At 35.6% G+C, this 17,509-nt stretch overlaps 1 protein-coding gene across 1 annotated transcript in view; it reads left to right on the top strand.

Moving 5' to 3' along the window:
• Nucleotides 1–17,509, top strand: part of SCFD1 (sec1 family domain containing 1) — a 45,320-nt gene that overhangs the window by 12,783 nt on the left and 15,028 nt on the right. The window contains exons 10-16 of the mRNA XM_035552058.2: nucleotides 952–1,051; nucleotides 4,364–4,503; nucleotides 5,428–5,518; nucleotides 5,858–5,931; nucleotides 6,506–6,587; nucleotides 13,063–13,159; nucleotides 16,769–16,839. Of these exons, the coding sequence (XP_035407951.1) occupies nucleotides 952–1,051; nucleotides 4,364–4,503; nucleotides 5,428–5,518; nucleotides 5,858–5,931; nucleotides 6,506–6,587; nucleotides 13,063–13,159; nucleotides 16,769–16,839 (655 nt within the window). The remainder of the gene's footprint in view (nucleotides 1–951; nucleotides 1,052–4,363; nucleotides 4,504–5,427; nucleotides 5,519–5,857; nucleotides 5,932–6,505; nucleotides 6,588–13,062; nucleotides 13,160–16,768; nucleotides 16,840–17,509) is intronic.

Genomic DNA, 17,509 nt, shown 5'->3' with positions numbered 1-17,509 from the left:
GTTCCCTCATTTTCATGGGAACTGAATTGTAAGCACTGTTCTTCCTTCAGAAGGATGGCTTGTTTTTTTGATAGGATAGCATTATTACCCTCAGAAGATCAAGATACAAAGCAAAGGAAGTACCTTTACAGTTAAATGTCTTCAGATCTCGAGTTTGCTTTTCAGAATGATACAGGCAGGTAACTAAGGCTCTTGAGATTATATATCTACGTGAAAATACTTTATTGCAAGGAAATCCAGAGCATGGAATTAACATGCTTTTACTCTGTTCAAATACACTGTAATTTAGCTGTCACATCTATTGTAGGATTGATGTGCTTTAGGGAAATGGATACACCAATGGTCTGTAAATTCACAGCCTTCTATCTTCACTATAATTTTTTCATGTAGCTATAAGCCCAGATATTTAGGCATGTCTGGATTTTTTTCTACATAAAGTTGAGTATTGATGCAGTTACCATAATGCATCTCATGAGTTCATAATCTTTTCTTTATGGACTTTAATACAAGCAAAGAGGAAAAATGAAATGGAAAACCGTTGAGAGAGGGATTTTGTATTTGAGGTATGTAATGAGGATTAAGGTCAAATATGACCCACTCAAGCACATTTAACACTTGTTTAGAACTCAGATGCGTATCCAAACAAAAAGGTATTAGTTAATGCCTAAGGCTAGTTACTGGTTGGTGTTTTGACTTCTGCTTAAAATTATGCATATTAATCTCACTCAGTACAAAATTAAATAAGCTTTTTATCATTAATAAGAGTGATTCATGGAATTTCTGGCACTGAAGAACGCCAGATGCTTTGGGAGAAGGATGGAGGGACTCTGCAGTAGGGAACTTGGCTTTTAACTTAAAATACAGTGTCGAAGGTGGCTGATCGCACTCAGGATGTTACTGGCATGTTCTGAACATGTTTAAAGAAGTACTAATGCAGTGTCATCTTTTCAGCTTCCAAAGGCCCCTATTAGTCCTTGTTGACAGAAACATAGATTTAGCAACTCCTCTACATCATACTTGGACATACCAAGCTTTAGTGCATGATGTTCTGGTAAGAATAAATCTGATTTTGTTATAAAAATATTTTTTCACTCAGCTTGTTATTAAACCTAGTACCAAATTTTCTCTAATTCCAAAATCTGTTTTGTGTGTTTTATTTGAAAGTTGTTTAGTTAAAAACAACTTGGAAGATTTTTCGAGAAGGTTTATGTAGGAATAACTTCTAAAATTGTTATAAAGTTGAAAGTTTGATATTATCAAACTATGGGTAATTCAGCAATTCAGATTATTCTGAATAATTCAGATGATGCTCAAGTAGTTCATGATCTTTTATGTTAACTCAAAATTCCATAAATTCAATTTCATTTTGAATAATGCTTATAAAGAATTTTAAAACTGATTTTAGTATTACTTTGTATTTCAAAAATATGTGTGTGGTTTTCTCCACAAGATGGTGTAGATGCTCAGCATAGAGATGCCAAGTGATACGACCATACTGTGAAGAATCTAAAATAAATCTATTTTTTTTTTCAAATGAAGATAGCCCCAAACCCTTCCATTTCCTTGAGTTTATGTTATAAAACCACTAGCAGAAATTTACTTGAATGAAAGCAAATACTGTTTACCTACTTGCTATTTGTGCATTTCATACCTAGTTACAGTGTAATTAATACAAGATATTAGTGAGAATAATTACTTTCTGGATGCTTTTTATATACTCTAGAGTTAGTCGTGCAAATCATTTCAAAGTGTAGCTTTGAGAAATATTTTGGTTTATTATCAAGGCTGTTAGAGGAAGATGTCAGATACACGTGCACCTGTGTCAATATAATTATGTGTTTGTAGTTGGTTGTGAACTAGTCATATGTACAGTGTTGTCTAGAAACTTGTATTGTTGCAATGAAGATTTTTTTTAACAGAAATCGGATGGTTTATGACGATTTTAAATTCTATTTTATGTAACTCATTCATTGTGAACAGTCCATTCCTCTTAACCTAAAAGATGCTTTTTACAAATAAACATCTTTTGGCCTGTTTTCTTTAGGAAAGGCCTGTATGAGAAAAGTGTGGTTTGCACTGTTTTTTCCAATAACTGTTGAACTGTCTGGAGACTGGCAAATAGAAATACTGCATTTCTACGGTTTTCTTCTGAAAATCAGTGTAAGCGTAGAGAATGGAGACCCAAATTAGAATTTTACAGGTGCAGATGCTATTGCATAAAGTCAACTCGTACTGTCAACACTTGTTTGTTGCCTGTGAGCCATTTAATAAGCAAATGCTTGCTGACTAGCTAGTAAATACACGCCATGCTCCGCCTACTTGCCTCTTCCTCACCTGCTACATAAAGTATCATTGGGTAGCCTCAGGCATGTGTTGGGATAAGACTTTGGTACATCAAGATACAAAGGGATCCAAGATGTAGCGGAAACTAGGGATACCTACTGCTGCAAATATGGAGAGGTATTGGAAGAACACTAGGAGAATGATTTGAGGATTGTTGGAAACTTACCTGTACTGCATCAGGCTTTAGTAGTTTCCCTAAAACAACTTGTTAAATTTTGCATATTGCTTCTCGTTTTTGACTGAGTTGATACGATTACGAATTTGTATAATAAAATTGTAACCAAGTGGCCTGTGATTCCATGACAAGGGCAAAAGTTTAATTTAAAAACCAGTCAAGTTATTCACCTTAAAGGCAAGCGTGCCAAGTTCTTTGCAGACTGAGCATAATATTTCATGAAGTAACCACCATAGACTTTCAAAAGGCCATAAATTGTAATTGAAAATGGTGATAATTACATAAAATGTACTTCCAGATAAATTGTTTTACGTTTAATCTCTCAGTTAAGATAACCATGGAATTCTGTGGAGTGTTGAATTAAATACTAACCAAACCACAAAATGGCGTGCTGTGTCATTTGAAATGGTAATGATGGTGTTTCTACACATACGCAGACCTGTATGCAGAGATCCCTATTTTCAACTAAAATACCCCTCGGGAGTGGTTACGGAAAAGTGGGAGGCACAGATAGAAGGCCTTTTAAAGACAAAATGTGGAGGTCAAAGGAGGGGACTGGAATCAATCATTTTGGTAATACCTGTCACTGCCAGAACTAACTGGGAAACTCAGGTCACTGGTGAGCTAAATTGAGCCAAAACATAGATCTCACTATGTAGTGGAACAAATATACATTAAAAATACCCTATTTTTAACTGAAACTTTAAGCATGCTGTGTGTAAGATGAGGTCTCTACCCATTGGCTGCATGTGCTTCCTTTGAATAGCTACTTGGTTTTGCTTATGTATTGGCATGGATGTTTTAAAATGAAATACTCAAAGTGTGAACTTTGCCAAGTGATAACTAGAGACATTTTAAAATTGTTTTTATTTGAAAATTTCACTTAATATGATCTACTGTAATGAACATGATAAAATGGAGTTTTATTTCTGGAAAAAAACATATTCTAAAAGATTCTTGACAGTTTCTGTAAAGTCAACAATATTACTCCTTTTATTGTTATTTGCCAAGCAAAGATCACCTCTGAAATTTTAAACGTTCTTCAAAAGGGTTAGAGTAAAGTCAGCAATAGAATGCTTGCTAACCTCTGTGTCGAAAACCAGAGGGGTTGTGCTGTCCCTGGCTAAAGTAATGGGGGAAAGGAACAAAAGGCTACAGGAAGCAGTGTGGTGACACAGTAAGTGAGCGTAACTGTCATTTAGCTAAAAGACATAATTTCTAGGTTTGTATATCTGTGGAAGAAGAAAAGCTATATGGAGAAATAGCAGCTTTGTTGCGATCTGTTGTTTTGTCATACACTATTTCACTAGTGTTTAAAAAATAGGGAAAGATCTGTGAAGGTTTATCTAAGTAGTCCTCATGGTAAACATTCCTGTTGCTGATGTCGTGAGCTTCTTTACAATTTTGATATATTTGCTGTAGTTGTGTAAGTGAAATTCAGCCTTAGAAACTTCTTGTTGTATGGAACACAGAAACTTTCACTGCTTTAAAGTTTTGGTCTGAGCATTTAGAGCGTTCAGCTATTGCTAAATAATGTATGTTCCATACAGAAGACAGTATGCCTCTTGGATCAGTTTAAGAAGGTTGCTTGCAAGACAAAACATGTCTTTGCTTGACATTTGTTGCTTTGTTTGATGGCGTTTCAGTAAATGCAAGTAATTTTTGAGTTCTTACATTGCTATTGTTATTATCTAGTTAATAATTTGTTTACCATCCTCTTACAAAATGTTAATAAATAGTTGTTACTATTTTTTCTAGAAAATATTCCAGAAGATAATTGCGTATAAAAGATTTAATGATTAAAAACTATCAAATAGTTACATATGATTCCTTCTTTTATTTTAGGATTTCCATTTGAATAGAGTGAACTTGGAAGAATCAACAGGAACAGAAAGTATTCCAGCAGGTGCTAGACCTAAGAAAAAAAATAAGAAATCCTATGATTTAACTGCATCTGATAAATTTTGGCAGAAGCATAAGGGCAGGTAAGCTTTATAGGTACAAAGGTTATATTGATTTAGACAGTTTGTGTGGTAGAACTTCCTTGGGTTTGTTTGGCCGGAAGGGCATATTGATTGTATCATAGCACTGCCGATTAGGCTCAGGAATCCGAGTATGTGCCTGGAGAAGTTTTCTGTGGTCTTACGATGTTAGTATGGTGGGTTTTGTTTGTTTAATAGGCTCAACTACTTAAATCTAATTTTAAGTGTACAAATAACAGGTTTGTTAGAATATTTTTGGAGCACAAAGGGCTCTGGGTTAGGAAGTGCAAAAAGAAATAGAGAAGTACGCTGTGTTTACCCTTACTCAGATGAACAAATATCTATAGGAAGTTCTGTCTGCCTATAAGGCTACTGAATTTGAAGAAAGAAACATTGTGATTTATATGGCCTCTACTATGTGTTTCACTAAGTATTAAATTTTAGGGGGAGAATTTGCTACATGTAAAATTAATTCCTATAGAAAATTTTAAGAAAAATAAAAATGGTGAGGAGAGTATAAATTCAAAGTATTCTTTCATATTATGGTAATTCTATTTTAAGTTTCTTTGGAAAGATTTGTGGAGATTTAATTTTTTATGGAATGATCTTTGTCCATATTCATTGTATCATTCATCGTATCTGCCTTTGGCGACAGAGCATGAAGATGTTTTTATCAAAATTACATAAAAATATTGAAAGCAGTGAGTATCTATCTTAGAAAGTTTAAGTAAACAGATAGTAAGATGTCACTGCTCACGGACTTGATAATGCTGCATGATGCATGTATTGATATTTCTGACAGTTTGTGTCATGATGCGTGTATTGTTATTTCTGACATTTTCAAGATCATCTTGATCATATAACATGTCTCGTTCTAGTGTTTCAGTTTGTTGATTTAACTGAGCCTAATGTGGAGTGTTGCATTAGTCCTTTTCCAGAGGTAGCTGAGTCTGTTCAACAAGAACTGGAATCCTACAGAGCCCAGGAAGATGAAGTCAAAAGACTTAAAAGTATCATGGTAATGTTTATATTTGTGCTTTATCTAAAGCCTAATAGATGCTCAGCATACTACACCAGCTGCAAAAAATAAAAATAAAAAAATCAGTGCATGCTGAGTCTTAGGCATAATGTAAACTTAAGTATAGGACCGTAAGTACCATAATTCATGAGAAAGTTCAATTTCTTGCATGTATTGATATTACATTTATATAACTTCCATAGTAACTGTAAAATACAATCCAGACTTTACTATTGCAATGAGAAAATAGGTTCTGAGTGCACTGACTGTACTTCGATGTAGTATTTTCATGCTTACAATTATTTTCATTCCTCTTTCCAAACCATTCCTCAAAACCAGGGTATAGAAGGGGAGGATGAAGGAGCAATAAGCATGCTTTCTGACAATACAGCTAAGCTAACGTCAGCTGTTAGGTAAGTTAAATAATAAATAAAATAATGCATTATTTTTTAATTAATTGGGAACAATTTCTGATTCCTTCTGTCATTTCACTTTTAATATCTTTTGAAATAGCTTTAAAAATAGGCTACTCAGCTCAATAATAAAATTTAAATGGTGGCAAAGTTAAAGACAGCACCCTTCACAAGTAGTTGTGCGTGCAACTTCCACAGCATGTGCATGTTAGGCCTCTAAACATGGCTTCGGAATGTTTCCTCAGCAATGCTGAATGATCTAAGTGCAGCATAAATTTACTTACAGACTCTGCATGGGAAACGTATTCTCCTTCTTCTGTATTCGTAACCACTTTGAGTTACACTAGAAGACTGAGGTTTAGACTTGTTCCTAATTGTAAACCTGTTTTTCATTCCACTACTGCCTTGGAGAAGGGAGATGTTCAGTTTTCTGCCTTTCATTCAGGCCCAAATCAGAAGGGAAAAGGAATGATAATTATTCTGATCATAGATGAGGTGGTATGTCCAATGTCCTGTAAGATCCAGCATGTGTCTGCTGCAACTCAGCAGGTTAGTTTGTATTTAATCTTTTCAGCTCTCTTCCAGAACTTCTGGAAAAGAAGAGGCTCATTGATCTTCATACAAATGTTGCAACAGCTGTTTTGGAGCACATAAAGGTAGGATTGCTCTCTGACTTGGTTTTCTGTAAGATGCTTCTTGCCTGGAGCAATGTATTTGACCAAATGAAGCAAGATAGGAAAGTGAGCCTTCTCAACTGTGCTACCTTTTACAGAAACCGCTGTATAACATTACTTAGTGTTGAAGGGTGAGGGGGAATGAGTTCTGAATGTCTATGCACGAAAAGTAAATACAATTTCTTTGTATTGGAATTTACTACTACACTCTTGTCTTTTTTATGATGGCCACAACCTTTAATGCGAGTTAAATTCTTTCTAAAATAAGTTTACAATGGAAGTGTTAGGTTTATTTTAGAGACATGTCATGGCAAATTATGATTTGAGTCTAAGCATTCATTTTCTCTTCTGTGTGTGCTTATCACAAGAGTACTGTTTACTGTTCACCAAATGAAAATGATATCCAGAGGTGTGGCAGTAATGATGCAAGAACTGGTCTTTCCAGCAGGGTCTGTGTTAGATATGTCCTGTGCATAATTTAAACTCTTAAGAAGGATGTTTGTCCTCTTTCCTGCTTAAGTCTGTGCTGCTCTTGTAATGACAGTAAGGACAGGCCTACACCAGCTTTACTTTATATACAAATTTGTCAAGCAGAAGACGGGTTTCAGAGTGGGATGTGGAATGGAAATAACATCAGTTTTGAACAACAATGTCCTCTTGGCAACAGTCAAATGCACTTGTTCCTTCTTGATGAGGTGGCAGTGACACACTTTTCCATTACCTAGGGGCAGGAGGAGTTACTTGTGTCCCTCTGCTGTAGCCCTCCAGTACTAGCACTTAGGCTCCCTCCTCTGATAGGAGCCTGCTACTACAGAGCTCGCAGGGAGTGATGATCTATTTCTCCATACATGATTCTTAATTCTTATCCTGCAAAGTGTTCAGGCTCCTTACCTTCTTACTGTATAGCTGTCAAAGAAGTTTGAGAGACAGATAGGAATGCAGTTCCTTCAGTATGTTGATGATGCATTTGTCTTTTATCAGTTTCTTTTGATTTAGAAAGAATCACTTCCTTCTTCTCCAAACACTTAGGAACTATCTAAACTCAGGCTAATGCAGAAACATGTTTTTTTCCGTTGGTAAGCCTTTTCACTAATGATTGTAGAATTTCTTCCATTTCCTTTTTCCTGTCTGTTTTCTCCCCTCTTTCCACTCTCCAGTGTTTAGAAAAAGATTTTTTCTAACTCAAGCTGTGGAATTTTAAAATGCAGGATGAGATGTTACCTCATGTACTCCTCAGAAATACTTTCACAAAAAAACAGTATCTCAGCCAGTACTTTTTAAAGAAATTCTGATGGCACCTTGAGGCTGTGGTAAAATAGGTTTTATATCTGGTTAAATACAGAAACCACAATTAGGATAAGGTAATTTTTTTGACATGTGCCCAGGTCTTGAGGAGCTAGTGAGGCACCATGATTTTCTTCAGGTTATTTTATTTTCACTTTTAAAATGATCTCGAAGTACCTTCAGACTTTAAAATAGATTCTTTGCATTGCCCATTATGTTTTTTTTAATATTACAGTAAATATTTGAGCATTTTTTCTTCTTACATGTATGAGAATCAGTGCAAAGAATGCTATGAGACCCGCTCTAATTAGACTGAGTTTAATTTTTCTTTAATGGTCAGTTTACATCTGCTTTCCACGCAGTCTTGGATCATTTTCTAAGACACGGCAAGAGGAAACCAGAAATTAATCACATAATCAAAGGTCCTGGCAGTTTTCTGGCAAATCTGCGTTTAGTGAAATGATGGAAAGAATGCATCACTTTCTGCACTAAATGAATCATCAACTACTTATTGTCAACACTTAGAACAAAGGCATCCTTGTCTTGCATTGATTGTTTTTTCTCTGAAGAAGCTGGTGACTGAAGGACTGTACCCAACTGTTAACAATTTTAAGACTAGAGCTATGGATATCTTCCTACCTGCTTTAGAGTTTCAAGTAATACATCTCTTTGCATGTCTCCTACGAACGCTTAGATTACTGAAGTATGTCAAATTATGGCATGTACACTTACGCTTTTCTAAAACAATTAAATGCAGAGAGGGGTAGGTTATCATTGCTGGAATTCTGTACCTATGAATTTAAGTTGTGGATTTTAAATTATTATCTGTCTTAGATTACTAACACTTGTTAAGTGTAGGGTTTTGTTGAATACCTACATAATTTTCTTACCATGTTTCTCCAGTTTTACTTGATCTTCAGGCCTGATAATTTGAATAACTCCATTATCTGGATGGACTTTCCAATTATCCATTACATACCCTGTAAAAGAATTCCACTATTTTAACTGTTCTGTTTTGTCTTGCCACGTGAACAGAAAAAGTATATGTAGTAAGATACATATGCCACAGTGGTACAGGCCATTTTTCTGTAATTCAGAACTGATTATTAAGTAAATTCCCAGGAAATGAGAGGTTTCTCTGAGTTCAGTTGCAGTCACCTTTCCTTCATTATTCTGTGGGTAGCTCGGTACAGTTCAGTCAAAGGGAAGTGGCTCCGGCTGCCACCTCCAGCTTTCTCCTAGAGCTCCTCTTCGTCCTGATAGGAGCAGGCTATAACTACCTGACTAGCCACGCTCTTTCCATTGATTTCTGTGGGCTGTTATTTCTGACCGTTTTCTGTCAATATCTTTTAGAAATTCCTTCCAGTAAATAAAAATACATGTATTTTGTCGTCTTCTGCATGTTCTCACTCTCTTAAAGGAAGTACCTTTGTACTGTAAAGAGAATAGAAGAGTTTCCTACAAATCCTTACAAAAATGACCCTGTAAGAGATTTCAGTGGATCCTGCTTCCACTTTTCTGCTTAATAGTGAAGGAATTTTATGCCTCCTTTGGAGTCTGGCACTCAGGTGGAGATTCCCACGTGTCTCAGTAACTTACGCTGTTAATAAGCCAAATTTTATTTTAGGGTATTTCTAGAGATGCTAAGTTAGAAGCTTTCACCAAAAAAAGAAAAAAAAAATAAAGGTGAACTGTGGAGCTTTAACTACAAGGTCTACTGAATGGTGTTAGCGTGGAACAAGGTGTCACATTAGGAAATGAAGAGCAGGAGGCAGGAAAGGAATAACTGCAAATGTTGTAAACACATCTTGATATTATTATTAGTTTTTATTATTTTTCTTCACCTTGCTATCTGGCATGGCACCCATAGCACCCATAAGAACCTCTTCCTTGCTGTCTTGTCCTATTGGAATTGATGATCCTAGAGGTCTTTTCCAACCTAAATGATTCTGCGATTGAATCTACAGGATTGTTTAGCTCTTATTCCCTAGCTTTTTCTCTTGGCATCTCTGGGAGTTTGTCACTAGGTGAGCAAAATGGCACTTACTTAAATGGAACATCTGCTTCTTATCAGCACTTCTTAGAACAGTTGGCTCTTCGGAAAGTAACTTTCTCCTTGATGTGGCACGTCTGGGAAATCCGTCAAAAGCTAACTAGTAGTGTTTAAGGCTGTTCAGTACTCCATGTGAAATTTTATTCATAGTCCATATAAATCCTAGCATACACGTATAAGAAAAATATTGCCTTAAATAGCACCTTCACTAGCAACCTTGGTTAGTTACCTGCTGATGAAGAAGCTGAGTAGATTCACTGTATTGATTCATTTCACTAGTTTGTGCTTATGTCGCATCAGCAAAAGTATTGAAAATTTTATATCGGTGCTTATCTCTGGTGTCCCTACTGTGGACAGACATAAAAGAACTGAGTTTTTTAGGATTTCCAGTCTGTTTCTTTTTCCCAAACAGTGCTAAGTTCACACTCCAAAAGTAATTGTCCAAAATTTTTAAGAGAGTACATGTACCATTAATGTTTCTGTTTAGGCTCTAAGCATAGTGAATATATGCAGCCAGTGAGGCTTTTTTGGCTGCAGGTAGTCTGTTTTGTTTGGTAGTCTTAGTCAAACAATCACGAAGTGGCACATAGCTGAGAAGAATTTTAAGCATTTTGCGCTCAAAATAAGTTAACAACTGTAAATCTGCTCTTATAATTTAAAGTATCTCATGTTTAAATTATATAATTTTATTTAAAAGTTGATCTGTAAACAAATATATTGAGTTAATGTTTTATGTTGTATATATAGTTTTAGATGCCATCTGAATAAATTTGTATTAAACAGAACACCAGCTAAGATAACATAGGCACTGCCAAATTCAACAATATATTTATCTTAGTAAGATGAAGTTTCCAGATTTCATGACAATCCTTTGTTTGCTGGATGCCTTTTGTCTGGGAAAAAATACTTTAAACTTAAAAACGTTGACTTTAACTCCTTATGAGGAGCTACAAATGTATGTAAAACACAGAAAGCAAGTTATGGAAAGACTACAAAAATTGCGGTGGCTTCTTTGCAGTTGTTTCTCTCCAGAAGCAGTTAAGGAAACTATAACACAAACAAGAACTGTAGAATTGTACAGTACTGTGGAGAGGAGTCACAGAACTTGCCTGACATGCCAGATACCAAATTGCACATGAAGTAGGGACCTGGAAAAAGGCTAGTAGTTCACTTCTATTCACTTTAAACTAGTGCAATGTAACCACTGATAATCGCTTTACCTTTCAGCTAAATAAGTTGTTATTAATGCAAGTCTTTACAACACCGTAACTACCAAAATACAGCTGTGACTGCTCTTCTAATAGAGCTCAAGGCAAATACAGCTTGAAAGAAGCTCCACCTCCTTTTTTGTCACTACATACACCTTCTGTGTAATCATTGTCAGTCTGACAAACAAAAGAAGACATCCTTCTGCCCCTCAAACTAGCGAGTGGTCAGTTCTTGAGCACACTTCACGGTAACTGTTATCCTCAGAGAGTTACTTTTTATAAGCTGCAAGTACAAGCTTCCACAAAGGCTTTAAATTAAGTTGCTCTTCTGCAAGTAACTACTTTTCTTGATGTGTTCAGTAGATGGTGAATGAGAAATGGAATTACGTATATAATACTGGGAAGCAAGGGGCTACTTCCATAAGCTGATTGCCAAAAGTTTTTAATATTAAAATATTCTTGTGACTTATTTTGTGTTGTCATCTGTAAGTCTTTTTTGCTGAACTAAAAGTACTCAGAACGTAAAATATCCTAATATCCTTCTTTCTTCTTTTTTTCTTTTTTTCTTTCTTTTCTCCTTTTTTTGTGCTTTCTTTTATTTCCTTATTTGTTATCTCAGGAAAAAAAAATAGTAGGATTCAAAAACAAATGAAAACCAGACTTCTAAACTTTTTCTGTTGCTGTCATTACACCAACCACAGCACCAGGTTAGAAGGTGCCATAGTAATTTTGCATGCCTCGGCAGTACCAGGCACAATTGTCCTGAATCTGTTAACCTGAGAAAAACCCCAGTGACTCATGCTTCAATGTGGTAATACCATTTCAGTCTCCCAGCGGGTATGATCTGGAGCTGAAATACTTCCAAGGCAATGGGATGGAGATTCACTCTTACAGTCTCTCCTTTTTGAGCCAATGCATAGCTGACGGTGTCCAAACACCAGAATTTAGTCAGTTGCCAGACATTAAGGTTTTGTAAGCTGAGCAGTTGTAACATCTGTTGTGATACTACATGTTAATTTTCAAACCTCAATAATCTGTGATGGAACATAAGTTTGTAAATAAGCTTTAAAATGCGTTTTTGTATATTCAAATTGAAAGTTCAAGATCAGACGTGCAAAGCTTGGCTGTTTGTGCAGATGTGTTGTAATGCAGTCATTAGTTGCATGGTCACGTGAGGTCTTCCATAAAGCCTTTGCCTCGTTAATTTCATGCAGTACCTGTGACATCCTTCCTTAAAAAAAAAAAAAAAAAGGGGTGGGGGGGCTCACAACCTGGTCTGCATGTGATTGATGTGATTGCAAGTGACAAGTACGTCATAGTGTAATGAGCGGCTTCTTTTCCAGTGTTAGCCAGATAACCTAACTATGAAATTTTCCATATTTAGTGTGAATGAGAGAGTTATTTTGTACCAACCCTTTAGATTTGAATGGAAAGCTGCCAACTTTTCTCTGGAATGATGCCTTACTGTATTCAGGAGTTTCTTGTATTTATCTGCATTGAGTAATTGTCTCGTTGATGGAGAGACTTGATGTTCAGCATAAGTTTGACATAGTCATTTGAACATTATTTTATCTTACTACAGCATAACACTATTTATGATGGCACGTAGTTTTCAGCTACAGCAAAAGCATAGTTGAAAACAAAGCTCCTCTTCCAGTTGAATATTTGCATGTCAGACCTCTTAACAAGTTGCTTAACTTGCATTTTCATTTCTAATATGAGAATTACACAAGCATCAATTTTCTGAGTTGATAAAGGCAAGCATTAGTTATTTTTTACTTAAAAAATATTTTTACTTAAAAATAATTTTCTGAAAACAGTCTTGATAACTAAAACTATATGCCTTTTTAAAGAGGAAAGAAATATTCTCCCCAGTGTGAAGATGTTAATCCTAACACTTACTCTTAAACAGGCTAGAAAGCTGGACGTGTATTTTGAATATGAGGAAAAAATAATGAGCAAATCCACTTTGGATAAATCTCTCCTGGACATGATTTCTGACCCAGATGGTGAGTACTTTAAATCCGAACTTTGTGTCAACATTGTTAAGAGATGCAATAAGCCTATGCACACTATAAAGACCGTATATGCAAGCTGTGCAGGATTTGTAAAGGAAAGAGCTTTTCACTGGTTTTAGTAGCAGTCTAGAGAGTTAATTATTAGGCTGAGTATTTTCCAAAATACTGGCAACTTTTGCAGCTCCATTAAAATCCATTCCTAACCCCTTGTTTCTGAAGATCAAAAGATTTTAACTTTTGTGCTTCTCCAGTATTTACTAATATAGCATGGAACTGTGTGCTCTGAACAGTCCTGGTTCTTTAGAATCCCACTGCATGTTTTGGAATGCATCTGTTGTAAAACCAGAACGCAACAGGGCATTTCATAGGATTTGGTTAGGTCAAGGAGTAGTGGTGTCTGTAGCTTTTGCTTGTGTGAGGAAAAAAAAAGGGGGTGTGTGAGAAGGTGCAGAGAATGGAACGAAGACATAAATTGGCCAGTTGGCTGAAAGACTCAGCTCAGGTTTTATATGCCTTGACCCAGCTGCGGCATGTCTGTTTTCATTATCTAGGAGCAAAGGGTTACAGCTGTTTTGTATATGGCTCATGCATAACAAAGTTTTACACACTGGATGATGCTCAGATTCTCTATCATCAAGAGTCACTAGGGGCCTTACTCTAAAGAGCTGAGACCAGAATGGGTTCTTGGCTTTGGTTCTTGGCTTTTTGTGGTATCATAGCATAGAGGCAGTGGCCTCACGTAACTGTCATTGCAGCCTTTCACAACGCTGTGATGGATTCAGTGGGATCTGATAGCAGTCAGCTGGAACAAAATAACCTACAGAAGATTGTAAAACTTAGGTTACGAATACAGACCTGTGTGCAATAGGAAATATTGGCAAGGGTATTGGCAAACGTTAAGGTTTTAGAGACCCCGAGTCCTTGCTCTTTTCCCAGTATGGTCTTTAAGAAAATGTTTTGTTATTGCATGCTTACATGTATAGTCTTGCAGCTGTATACTGAACATAACGTATGCTTGGAGTTTCTGTAATGATTCTTCTTGGAAGAAAGAATACACATAAAACCTGCTGATTTTTAAAAGTCTTTTATTAGTGTCTGAGCTATAGAGTCAAAAGGCAATAGAAGAAGTCATAGACGGTTGGTAGAAGTCTGAGCTAAATTTTACAGATCTCATTGGATGAAGACTAGAAACTAACTTTCAGAAAATCTGTAATGTCAGATATTAATCTGTAATTCACTAGAAATCTGTTGTTACCAGGAAGTTAATAAGAATATGGACAATCTTTACTTCTGTTAATCAACAATACAAAGTAGTCCTTTTCCATGCTCAGAATTAGCTGTTTGTGTACTATTTTGATTTCAACTTTAACGTTTGCATGAACAGCTGATGATTATATATTAAAACAGAAATGATTATGCTTGCCAGCATATCCTAGTGGATCAATTACTTTTTACCTGAACTGACATTCTCTATGCATATTTAGATTGCAGTATATATATAATTGTTTTCCAAGCTTGATGTATCATATCAACATTTCTTTTAACAAGGAATGCGGGTTTACACAAGAGAAAGATTAGACATCCAAGCTACAGTTTCCCTTCATTAGCTAAATTTCAGATGTTTACAGTAGCTCATTAGAATTTCATATGCTTTGCCTAGATTTAAGACATTTATATAATAAAAGGTTTTAAATTTAGGTACTGTGGTTATTTCAGACTATGCTATCTTGTAAAACTGACCAGCTTCCAATTGTGTGATTTGTTGTGAGGTATCAGCAGCAAACATTTGTTTTGAAGTACTAATGCCTCAAGTCTGCCAACACTTGCAGTGGTGATCTACTTGTTTGTATTATCTGTGGGATACCTGCCTTGTGGACAATATCTGCAAAGCCCTTCACAATAGCACTTAGACTTGACCACTTAACAGCTTCAGCCTCCCATTTTTACCATCTTACAGGAATTTACTACTTGTGATAATTAGCTGCCTTACAGTGGTGGTAAAACTGAAGTTACTGATTTTGCTTTGCTCTAATAGTTAAGCAGTAGCCCTAAAGGCTTCCAGCTAGTTTTTGAATTTAAGTTAAAGTTGTTCTATGTTAGGTTTGTCAAGTTTTTTCAGAATATTTACCACTCCTGCTTTCCATGCTGTCACAGACCATAGCTTAGAAAAAAAGCGAACACTTTACAGCCAACGGTCCCGAGTCCTACCATCGCTTATCATAGCGATGATTTATATCAGCAGTATGCTTAAAGTACTTTTGCCAGAAAAAAAGTGTTTTTCCTGAGATTTAGGTAAGTGTATATGTTATAATCAAAGATTTTTTTTTTTCAAATTCAGTATTTTTTGGTGAGAGAAAATATCACCTGCTCGTGTCTAAGTGAGACCTCTTAGCTTTTATGAGCATAAGCCTTCTAGGAGTTTTGTGGGCATGGTAAATGCTGTCAAGTTCCAGAAAGTATTGTCACAAGCTATAAACTGGCAAGTTGGCTTTTAGTTCCAGTGATGCAAAGGGTTTTTTTTAGTTCTTGATCTTCTAGCTTACTGTTTAAAACTGATTTCCCAGGAAAGAATTGTACCAAGTCATAAATGTTCGTTATGACAGTGCTTACTAACAAGTGGAATTCTTAACTTCTGCCAAACCAAATATATGCTCACTTACAAACAGAAGTAGCATATTAGACTAGGTGATCCCTGCTGTCATTATCTACAGTCCATAGTTGGAAAAAAACAAACACAAAACTTGCCTACAAGTACAGAAGGGTGCATTTTTTAAAATATTGAACTATATCTAAAGGTAACACGCTTTTCTAACAGTGTTGAATTACAAATTTGAAATGTTTGTTTTGAGAAGTTGTACCTCTGAAATCTTCCATTTAAACTATGCTTTTTACTAATAGTGATCCTGTTCTAGGAAAAAAAGTAGATGCTGTTCAAAATCTGATATAGTAGGTTATAGTCTAAGGATGACAAGAATGGCCACATCATCGTTTTGATTTGGCAGAGATGAATTTTGATTGCCACTGATAGTGGTTCCCAAAAAACTGGAGCAGTGTTCTCCAAGGAATGGTGTGAAAATAGGTGGGTGATTCAGGAGGTCAAATCCTTCCTGAAGACAAGGTAGAAGTTCAGCATTTGTTCCTGACCAAAGGTTCACATAAGTGCTTTTGCAGTGCTCAAGTGTTTCAGTACAGTCAACCCTAAAGCTGCATAAACAAATTGTAGAGCTCAAAAAAAAAAAAAAAAGGCTTTTACTTTTATGCTTTTCTTCAGTCTCTTTCACAGATTACTGCCTGTTAATGCAGTCCCCTTAAAAATAAGACGTAATGTCACTAGGTAACTTAGTTGTATGTTACTTGAAGAACAGTATTTGTTACGAGCAAGCTTGGTGAGAGTAACTCTTTCAGAAACAGTGAGCCAGTCTAACCCAATTTTTAATAAAATTGCCGAATATCTTTTACTGCTGTATATATCAAATAGGTCCATGCTTAGAAGTAACAATTACTGTCATAACTAAAGGCTTGAATGTACATACATATTGTTACTGAAGGGCAATTAACATAGCATAGTAACATTTTTTTTTTCAATTTATTTCACTGCAGCAGGAACTCCAGAAGACAAAATGCGTTTATTTCTTATCTATTACATAAGCTCAGCTCAGGCGCCTTCAGAGGTATGTCCTTTACAGCTTGTAACACTAAATTTTACCAAACAGGATTTTTCTGTATCAGCATTAAATAGGTATTTCTGCTTCTCTTTGAAGAGAAGTATGAAATGCCCAGCTCAATATTGCAACTTGAAGTACATTTTGTAGTGTTACCAGGTAATCTGTTCACAATGTATTAGCTACTATTGCAAAGGATATGGGTGGCTATTAAGAAGGAAGATAATCTTTTGGAACATTTAGTCCAGAGTTACTACAAGACACATCTTGGCACAATTTTCATCATTCTGCTCCACTGCCCAATATAAGTAGATTTAAAAAAATGTCGATATGACTCTCTTCACTCTATCCTTGTATATTCAAAAATAATTTGGTTTGTTGACTAGCAGATACATAATGTAGAAATGTTTTTATGTCAATATCTGACTAATTCAGGAGGCAATTTCTTAATAGTTCTTTTGAGCTTATGATGAAAGGAAGTTTTTTATTATACTGTAGAAATTTGTAATAAGGAATTAATATAGATAACATGGAATCATTTTATGGTGAACTGCTGCACTGGCTCTAACTGGAAGAAAAAGTTATGTTAGATTAGGCAAAGAAAGTATTCTTATAAATGTATAAGAACTTCTATGTAAACTTCTCTTCATTGTTATTAGTCACTGTTGTGACATTTTTG

Source organism: Cygnus atratus, chromosome 5 (assembly GCF_013377495.2).
Source record: "Cygnus atratus isolate AKBS03 ecotype Queensland, Australia chromosome 5, CAtr_DNAZoo_HiC_assembly, whole genome shotgun sequence".
NCBI classification, from domain to species: Eukaryota; Metazoa; Chordata; class Aves; order Anseriformes; family Anatidae; genus Cygnus; species Cygnus atratus.
This window is presented reverse-complemented; position numbering and strand designations above follow the sequence as displayed.